Source organism: Mobula birostris, chromosome 4 (genome assembly GCF_030028105.1).
Source record: "Mobula birostris isolate sMobBir1 chromosome 4, sMobBir1.hap1, whole genome shotgun sequence".
NCBI classification, from domain to species: Eukaryota; Metazoa; Chordata; class Chondrichthyes; order Myliobatiformes; family Myliobatidae; genus Mobula; species Mobula birostris.
The window spans coordinates 155,941,869-155,952,565 of NC_092373.1; the positions used below are offsets into that span (position 1 = coordinate 155,941,869).

General features: G+C 41.0%; 1 protein-coding gene across 8 annotated transcripts in view; it reads left to right on the plus strand.

Moving 5' to 3' along the window:
* The window catches only part of LOC140196681 (limbin-like), a 239,638-nt gene that overhangs the window by 204,352 nt on the left and 24,589 nt on the right, over positions 1-10,697 (plus strand). For all 8 annotated transcript variants that reach the window (XR_011885776.1, XM_072256298.1, XM_072256292.1 and 5 more), the window contains exons 20-21: positions 6,445-6,632; positions 8,873-8,965. Coding sequence is in view for 7 of the 8 variants with exons in the window: in XM_072256298.1 (XP_072112399.1) it covers positions 6,445-6,632; positions 8,873-8,965 (281 nt within the window). In the remaining variant the exon portion in view is untranslated. The remainder of the gene's footprint in view (positions 1-6,444; positions 6,633-8,872; positions 8,966-10,697) is intronic.

A 10,697-nucleotide genomic window follows, 5' to 3' on the forward strand; every position in this document is an offset into this window, starting at 1 on the left:
CAATTTGGTTCAAGAATCAAATAGTTGAAGGCAATAGCTGTTCTTGAACCTGGTGGTGTGGGACTGCAGGATTCTGTACCTCCTACTGGATGATGGCATCAAGAAGGTGGCATGGCCTGGGTGGTAGGGATCTTTGGCAAATTCACCTTCTTGAGATGGTGCCTCAGAATCAGGTTTATTATCACCGGCATGTGACGTGAAATTTGTTAACTTAGCAGCAGCAGTTCAATGCAGAACATAATCTAGCAGAGAGAGAGAGAAATAATAATAAATAAAACATAAATAAACAAGTAAATCAATTACATATATTGAATAGATTTTTTTTAATGTGCAAAAACACAAATACTGTATATTTAAAACAAAAAGTGAGGTAGTGTCCAAAGCTTCAATGTCCATTTAGGAATTGGATGGCAGAGGGGAAGAAGCTGTTCCTGAATTGCTGAGTGTGTGCCATCAGGCTTCTGTACCTCCTACCTGATGGTAACAGTGAGAAAAGGGCATGCCCTGGGTGCTGGAGGTCCTTAATAATGGACACTGCCTTTCTGAGACACTGCTCCCTAAAGATGTCCTGGGTACTTTGTAGGCAGGGCCAGGCTGGGCTGCAGCCTAGGGGCCAGAGCTGCAGAGTGGCCCAAAATAGGTAGCTATCATCATGGCGGACAAAAAAAATTCGAGCGTGGAGCACAGAAAAGAGAAAAGAAACAAGAAAAAGAGGACCGTGAGAAAGAAGCATAAAAAAAGACATTGAAATTGACAGAATTTTTTAAACCTGTTCTGGATGATGCAGCAGTACCATTGCTTTTGTCACAGTCTGAGATCGGTGGACAAATGGACACTTGTTCAACAGCTAGTGCTAGCACCAGCGTTTCCACGGGACCACTGTCCTTGCCACAGTCAGCAGCTAACGTTGAAGAGGCAGAGAGCATGACTTTGGGATTCCCGACTACAGAGGCCTCTGAACAACCAGGTCGGGCTGCCATTAATGTTAACGTTACCGCTACTGAGGATCCTTACAACAGTGTTCCTGCTTGCTGGGGAAAGGAAACCTTAGATGATTCCGTCTGAGACAAGCATACTAGGCTAAGAAAGGGCCGGAGACCTGCCAGAATAAGGATGTGGATATCGAAGCTTCGGAACGAGCAGAGACATTTTTTCTCCAAATTTCACTTCAAACGCAAGCTGGTAAACGGTGAGTACATATCAAGGCAATGGCTCTTATATTCCCCTTCCAGCAGCTGTGTGTTTTGTTTTGCATGCCACATCTTCAGTGATGGTAACTGTCAGCCCATCTTCCAAACTGGCTTTAGCGACTGGAAACATGCCGCTGAGTGCATAGGAGAGCATGAAAATAACGAACACCACAGGAAAACGATACTGACCTACGTTACACTAGTGTCTGACAGCGGAAGAATAGATACAGAACTGCAAAAGCAGTTCGAGTAAGAGTGTGTCTACTGGACTGACGTATTGAGAAGAGTGGTGGCGGTTATGAAGTTTTTGGTCGAGAGGGGACTGGCTATCTGAGGCTCCAGTAACATATTTGGCATGTCTGATAACGACAACTACATGGGCATTCTAGAGGTAATAAGTTAGTTTGACCCGTTTTTGAAGGCGCACATACAGAAATTTGGAAATGCAGGATCAGGCACCCTTCATAGCTTTCACCTAAAACATGTGAGGAGTTTATTGAACTCATTTCTATTTTACTTTCTCAGAACACACGGTTGAGAAAAATACCTAGATAAGAATGCTTTGGCATTGTTTGAGAAATAAGGCCTATGGTATATGCAGCAATAGCTAAGTAAAGATTTAAGATTGGGTACATCATACTTTGTCTCCCTCATAACTTCACTAAGCCAACTAAGCCTAGGTCAATTTTCAAGTGCTTTAGATGCTGTCCTTCAAACTAAGAATCTGCATTACTTTCTGTCCTCCCTCTATGTGGAGTACTTCGCCATGTATTCAACCTGAGCCTGAGGCTCTGGAGGGTTCTTGTACTGTGGAAGACGTCCTGCCTCATCCCTGTGCCGAAGACGCCGTGCCCCAGCGGCCTCAATGACTACAGACCGGTGGCATTGACCTCCCACATCATGGAGACCGTGGAGAGACTTGTTCTGGAGCTGCTCCGGCCTATGGTCAGGCCACACTTAGGTCCCCTCCAGTTCGCCTACCTGCCCCGACTAGGAGTTGAGGATGCCATCGCCTACCTGCTGAACTGTGTCTACGCCCACCTGGACAAGCCAGCGAGCACTGTGAGGGTCATGTTTTTTGACTTCTCCAGTGCGTTCAACACCATCTGCCCTGCTCTGCTGGGGGAGAAGCTGACAGCGATGCAGGTGGATGCTTCCCTGGTGTCATGGATTCTTGATTACCTGACTGGCAGACCACAGTACATGTGCTTGCAACATTGTGTGTCCGACAGAGTGATCAGCAGCACTGGGGCTCCACAGGCGACTGTCTTGTCTCCCTTTCTCTTCACCATTTACACCTCAGACTTCAACTACTGCACAGAGTCTTGTCATCTTCAGAAGTTTTCGGATGACTCTGCCATAGTTGGATGCATCAGCAAGGGAGATGAGGCTGAGTACAGGGCTATGGTAGGAAACTTTGTCACGTGGTGTGAGCAGAATTATCTGCAGCTTAATGTGAAAAAGACTAAGGAGCTGGTGGTAGACCTGAGGAGAGCTAAGGTACCGGTGACCCCTGTTTCCATCCAGGGGGTCAGTGTGGATATGGTGGAGGATTACAAATACCTGGGGATACGAATTGACAATAAACTGGACTGGTCAAAGAACACTGAGGCTGTCTACAAGAAGGGACAGAGCCACCTCTATTTCCTGAGGAGACTAAGGTCCTTTAACATCTGCCGGACGATGCTGAGGATGTTCTACGAGTCTGTGGTGGCCAGTGCTATCATGTTTGCTGTTGTGTGCTGGGGCAGCAGGCTGAGGGTAGCAGACACCAACAGAATCAACAAACTCATTTGTAAGGCCAGTGATGTTGTGGGGATGGAAATGAACTCTCTCACGGTGGTGTCTGAAAAGAGGATGCTGTCTAAGTTGCATGCTATCTTGGTCAATGCCTCCCATCCACTACATAATGTACTGGGTGGGCACAGGAGTACATTCAGCCAGAGACTCATTCCTCCGAGATGCAGCACAGAGTGTCATAGGAAGTCATTCCTGCCTGTGGCCATCAAACTTTACAACTCCTCCCTTGGAGGGTCAGACCCCCTGAGCCGATAGGCTGGTCCTGGATATTTCATAATTTACTGGCATAATTTACATATTACTATTTAACTATTTATGGTTCTATTACTATTTACTATTTATGGTGCAACTGTAATGAAAACCAATTTCCCCTGGCATCAATAAAGTATGACTATGACTATTTGAGGCCTGTAAGCTTATAGCCTATGTATTGTACTAATCCACTGTCTTGGTCCACAGCTTTGATATTTAGACTGTTACGTACCCCGTAACTGGGTTGCCAAACCAGCAGAAATGGATCACTCAGTTGGAGTCTGGATTACTAGAACTAAGGAAGTTTTATTAAAGAAACAAGCAACACAGTACTCTAATCAAACGGATAATAAATGCAACAGTTCAGCAATGATAAACACACATGTACACAGAATTAGGATAACAGGATCAATCAAGCTCTATCGTCGTCTCGGGGTAAATGACCAGTTTCAAAGTGACGCAAAGTTCAGTTCAATTGAATTCAGTTCAGTTCGCAGTAATCACTGCCGTGTGTTATCCTTTTCTTCCAATTGCATCAGCTCTTCATCTGTCAGTTCTTGGTCATGGGATGTCAAAACCTCTTCAACATCATGTTCCTCAGCTTCCACAAGCCAAACGCACTTAGTCCTTACTTCATTCACCAGGATCAAAACGCTTAATTATGTCTAGTTTCACACTAAGTGTAACACCCTTACGAGCTCTTTTAGGCTTTTCCGATATCTTAGAACTCATCTTGCAAACGGCTGCTCACTGGCACGTGTTTAAGCAGTGCCGGCGAGAATCTGGGGGAGAACGGCTGCTCGGGGCTCATGCTGATTTTTTTTCGTAACAGTGAAAACACCTTCTGAAAGCGAAAACAGAGTACTAATGTAGGTCTTTCGTAATAGTGAGGTTTCGTAAAGCGAACATTTGAAAAGCAGGGGACACCTGTATAACATAAATGTTTAGCCACCCACTTGTACTGGGGTGGGGGGGGGTGGTGGTGTTGGCTTCAGTTGATACTAAAGGTTTATACAACAAACACAAAATGCTGGAGGAACTCAGCAAGCCAGGCAGCATCTATGGAAAAGAGTACAATTGACATTTCGGGCCAAGACCCTTCAGCTGTTGGGTTGCTGAAGGGTCTCAGCCTGAAGTGTCATCTGTTCTCTTTTCCATAGATGCTGCCTGGCCTGCTGAGTTCCTCCAGCATTTTGTGTGTGCTGCTTAGATTTCCAGCATCTGCAGATTCCTCTTGTTTGTGATTAAAGGTTTATGTTGGTTCAGAGAATGATGGAACAGGACAGCACAGGCTGGCCCACTGGGTTTTGCTAGGTTGATCCATTGGATCTAATTAGACCTGAAAAAACACAGGGCTCAAAGCTGAAACGAGGTTTCACAGCTAGAGCTGGATTAGTTAGTGTGTTTGAATGTAGATTATCCTGTACAAAGTCCCTATGCCATGAGAGTTCTGGGAAATAAAATACCAAAACTGGCATTAGACCCGTTATATTTTGTACCCAGTTCAAGTACAAGATTCATTTTGGCGAGACTATTGTTATTTTCAGACCTTGGACTGTAGTCCAGGTGCTGTGCTGAGATGACTAGTCAGTTCCTCCTGGGAAAGGTATGCATCCAGCTCCTCACAGAAGCATATCTGTCAAGTTTAAAAATGCAAATGAGTCTCTTTAAATAAGCAAACTGAGACTTGGACTGGTTTTGAGCAGACTTGTTTACAAGAAACTGGGCAATTTGTTTCCATGACTAATAGTATCACAAAAAAAAATCAGTTGACGATGTGAGTAAATAGGAAGTATGCCATTGTACATGAACTGGTGTCTGAATTATTGTTTTACGAGAGAAATAGTGGTCTTTTATGGGCCTGCAACATACCAAGAGGCTATGTTTTGTCCATTGATATTATAATTGTCACTTCAGCCTGATTTTGCTTGAACGTAGAATAGTAATGCACAATACAGGCTCTTCAAGCCCCAATGTTGTGCTAACCTTTTAACCTACTCCACAATCAATCAACCCCTTCCCTCTCTTTTTCTTTCATCCATGTACCAATCTAAGAATCTCTTAAATGTCCCTAATGCATCATTCTCTACTACCACCTTTAGCAGTGCATTCCAGGCAATTATAACTCTCTGAGTAAAAAAAAACTTACCTCTGACATCTCCCCTAAACTTACCTCCCATCCTTTAAAAGGACTTCCTCTGGATTTGTCATTGGCCTTTGGGGAAAAAGGTGTAGGCTGTCAACCCTATGACTCTTATAATCTTAGACTCCACTGGAGTAAGGGAATGATGCTTGTCTTCAGTCAGATTTCCTACAGAATTTGAATTATTATTAACTTTGGCACTGGAAGCTGATGCAAGTGTGAACTGATGATGTCACAGTGAGAGAAAGCAGATTTCTGAAACTGGAATGAGTGGCTGCAGTGACTGTATCCTTGAGCAATCAGTTTGTGGAAGGCTTGAGAAGATAATGTTAGTGTGGGTGAATTTAATGTAAAATCAGGCATAGAAAGGAAAATAAAAGAGATAAAGAGTGAAATGAGAGAGAAAACTGAGACAGAGAAAAATAGTTTGTAAGTTTAAATGTTAATATCTATAATACTTGAAGGAATAAGAGTCTCCCTTTCCAACCATCAGGCAGGTTAACACACACCATGTTATTAAAGGTAAGGTTGAACTTGAAATGACGAGACTTAACCTTTGTTTCAATCAGCTGTTGTGGATATGTATCAGTTTCACGAAACTCACTGCAGTGTAGTGGTCAGGGAGGCAAGGAGGTGCCGTCGTCAGAAAGCCAAGGTAGAGTAGCTACATTTGGACAAGCTGTATTTCTGCATTACCTGCCCCTCACTTGGTCACCCGAAGATGATTATTTTAGTGGCAGAATTTGGCCATTGTACACCAATTTACCTTATTGGTTTGAAATTAATGAGTTTATTGTTGGAATGCAGTCAATAAAAGATTCAAATAAATTATTTATATTTTTGTGATCTGCAAACATTCAAAAATTTGTCATAAAAGTGGTTCTTTGTATTTTGTAGTAAACACGCTTATCTTTTTTGAAAACAGTATGATTACATCCACATTTTAAGTATCAGCAGATTTCCACAGTTTGGGAGCTTTTTATATGGGATTTGTATTCATGAACTGTTTGTAGTTAACTGAGCAACAATTTTGTTTCAGCTATGTTTCCTTTATTACAGGAGATGAAGCTGGCTGCTTATCTAATACAGCAACTGGGTATACCAGTGGGTGTCTGTCAAGCCGTGCTAAATCTGCTTCTTCCCAATGCCATCCAGGAAGAATTAGTTCTGTTTGTAAATAGGATCTATCCTGAGGGAAATGTTAGCAGTGGGATGAACAAGGATAAAATGGATGAGAAGAGAAAGAGGTAAGGCCTTTTTGATGAGAAGCTGACCTCCCCATCATAAGATGGATTTGATTGGGGGGGGGGGAAGCGTTGATTGAACAGCAAAGTACAATAACGTGAACTCCATAAACTGGGAAAAGTGCCTGAGAAAAGTGAATTGTTCGTATTGACTTTAATAGAATGTCAAGTGATCTAAAAGCAGCTTGTTTCTCCTTCTGAAAGAGGAAAGTGTGCAGCCACCCTACTCAGTACCTGGGATTTGAAAGCAGCATTTCAACTTGCCCTTCATCTTGACATGATCATATTATTTCAGGAACTCAATGATAGAAAATAAGATGCTGCTAAGTCTGAGCTATGCAGCTTGTCAACTTCGATCTAACCAGCTTGAGCTGTCAACCTAACAACCACTGAGCTTCTGAAGGCAGCCAAGTAAGTTCAGATGCATCCATCAGACTGCTGGTCCTAAGGGTTGTTTTGCAAGATCCCAATCTGTACCTATTACAGTCAGTTCTGACTTTAATACTGTATCTAGGCAACTACTATTTAAGGTTTAGCTATTCATTTTACACATCTTGTTGTTTACAAGACCATAATCCCACCTGATTTTTTTTTTATTTGTAACCAGTGAGTAGGAAACTTCATTTAGAGTCAATGAATAAGTGTGATATTTTATGTTTGATTTGTTGAAATATTATTGAAATGGCTATATGTATCTGTTTAATGTATTTTGAAGGAATTTATTACATGAGGGGTGATTGGTAAGTTTGTGGCCTAAGGTGGAAGGAGTCAGTTTTAGAAAACCTAGCACATTTATTTTTCCTACACTTACACACTTAGTCCAGCAGTCGTGGAGCATACAGATCCCTTCTTTGTAGACGTCGCTGTCTTGGACCTCCAGAAAGTGGTTCACAGCAGGAGTGATTGATAAGTTCGTGGCCTAAGGTAGAAGGAGATGAGTTATTAACTTCAAACTTTCTGCATAATCAATCGAAGAGTTGAACTGCACGTGCATGTAACAAGAGCTGTATAACTCATCTCCTTCTACCTAAGGCCACAAACTTATTAATCACCCCTGCTGTAGACTACCTGGAGGTCCAAGACGCTCTCGTTACATGCACGTGCAGTTCATCTCTTTGAGTGATAATGCAGAAAATTTGAAGTTAATAACTCATCTCCTTCTACCTTAGGCCACAAACCTATCAATCACCCCTGCTGTGGATCACTTCTACAAAGAAGGGATCTGTATGCTCCACGACCGCTGGACTAAGTGTGTACATGCAGGAGGGGACTGTGTTGAAAAATAAGTGTGCTAGTTTTTCTAAAATTAACTCCTTCTACCTAAGGCCACAAACTTATCAATCACCCCTTGTATATCTAGATGAATTACTTTGCTTATTCACCTTACTTATTTTTCCTGTGCACTCCAATACAAATCCATTTTTCTCAACATCCTTTATTGTTCAGCATGAAACTTGTTTCAGAAATTATTCTAAGTGGACTATTCACAGCTGTTTTGTTCACTACATCTGTAAGAACTCACAAATCAGCAGTGATTAAAAGAAAGACCAAATGAAGGAAAGAAATAGGGTTAGAATAATCTGCTGAAATGGAAACCAAAAATTCTTAAACGTAAATTTCAACTAACACGAAGGAAAGGACACACACTGAGAAGAGTGGAGACACAAGAAGCTGCAGATGTTGCTGTAATCAGAGAACAAGTGAATTGCTGAAGAGAAGGCAGCGGCCAGGTGGAAATGAAAGGAGAAAGCATGAGTAGGATCCAGCATCCAACGAACTGGAGATATGCCTAGGATGCAGTCTTTACCATCTCCAACTTAGTGTATCTTAATATCTCATAAATATCTTTAAATTGGAGACACTGGAGACAGCAGATGATGGAATCTGGAGCGACACACAATCTGCTGGAAAAATTCAGTAGCTCCCCCACAGATGCTGCTCAAGCTGTTAAATTCCTCCAGCAGGTTATTTGTTGCTCTAATATCATTAAGTTTTCCTGTTCTGGCTCACTTTACTATCATGCCAGCTGGCTAAATGTAATTTTCCAAAATGTTTCCACAGATTTTATACTGCATCACTCCCAAGGCCCACATGTACCCAAAAGTTCTAACTTTTAATATTTTTTTTAAGTTCTGCAAATTTACAACTTCCACTTAAGAGTAAAAAAATGGTAGCCAAGATGGATGATTTTGGAATAATATTCCTATTTGATTTGTCTAATTTAATTACTGATCCATCTACAGGAAACTTTGGGAATCATTAGAGCTAAACCTGAGGAGCAAGCTCATTGGTGAAAACCTGGGGAACATGAATGTTCCCTACGGCAGGACAGGAAGGTAATTACCTTTACTAGGTCATATCTACTTGCTTGGTTTCTGTGTGGAGGTTTTTAAAACAAAACCATGCAGTAAGAAATGAAATATGAATTCCATTTAATTATTTTGCAAAGTTAATTACTTACATTAAGGAAATTTATTGGTCAGCTCAACTATGTAATTGACTACAATGTCCAATAAGTATACTTAAAGACCACCACTTACTTTAGCTTTAACATGTATACATTGTAAGGTTTTATTCACCTTGTGTTTATTGGCACTGTGAACATTGAAGGAGAAGCTATGATTTGTTCCAACACTTGGATGTGAAAGGGAAGGCCAGAAAGATTTCTTTCTTGTACTAATTTTAATTAAAATCTAGTGAAAACCTTCCCTGGGTGGTGGAAGTGTTTTAGAGAGGTTGGAAAGTGAACATGAAAGAAACAGAGAATTAAGAAATATCCATTGATCTTGCAATCACAGAAGGTTGCAGGCTAATGCATTATGTACCTTCTACCTGTAAACCATTCAGGGTTGATCAGTGAAATAAAAAAAGAGATGTAACAGTGAAGAAAAAGGTGCAAATGTCAGGAAAGTACCGTTGGAATAAATCTGAACATTTTGCCTTGACACTGAAGGGACAAGCGATGAAGAGAGCTGAGACATTTGAAATTTTTTTTCCATACCAAATGCACTGATTTATATTAAAACACTGTTATAAGTGATAATTTTGTAACAAGGAAAGTGAGTGTATAGCCCATTAAAAGCATTACAGTTTAATCCTGACACGATTATATATGTCTTCAAGTATTGTCCCTTCTTTCTCATTTCAGCTCCTGCCATGCCATTCTTGAGCAGAAAAAAACATAGCGCCAAACTTCTGCAATCCCTCCAATATTCTTGAATAAGTCATTGTCTCCCAGCAACGCTGCCTTATGATGCCCTTTGTAAACTTGACATAAGCCTAACAGCAGTGCCGAGCAGCAATCCCCAAACAGTTCTCTCAATATGAAAGTGGCCAAACAGGGTATCCCAAACAGCCATGCTTAACCAGCACTGAGTCCTTTTCATCCATCACCCCTCGGCTTAATGACCTGAATTAGCTCCCATTTAGGTCTGGTCACATCCTGCAATTTAAAATTCGGAACCATGTTGTCATTTCCCTTCAATGGCTTAACCATCAGCATTTATCAATTTGTCTGAGATCTTCTAGATATCGTTTATCTCCTGTTCTACCCTATTGATCATCTTTGAATTTAATCAATCCAATATTGGTAGCTTTGTCTTCAGTGACCAAAGCATTAAACTCTGGATTTCTCTGAACTTCTCAAACTCTCTTTTTTTTAAGATTTTGAATTAAAATCTACCTCTATATGATATCTTTGATTATTTGTCATAAAATTTCCATTGAGGCCCAGTGTTAAATTTTGTTTTGACAATGCTCTTGTCATTTGCCTTGGGATATTTTGCAACTTCACAAATACTTGTATAACTTCAATGGACTTGCACTGTTGTCCTGAAATATATATGAAGCAAGAGCCTTTTGTTATTATTTCCAGTGTTGTATTTAGTGCAGCCAAGTAAGACTGAGTAAATAACTGGAAGATGTTATGCATAATGATCCAATGATCCATGTTTGACCAGCTGCTGTGTGTTACAGGAGTTTAAAAAATATATTTGTATTATTTGTTAGATGGTATTGTTTACTTAAACACTATGGATTTGAAAAATTGATTTTTCCCAGAGTAAAATG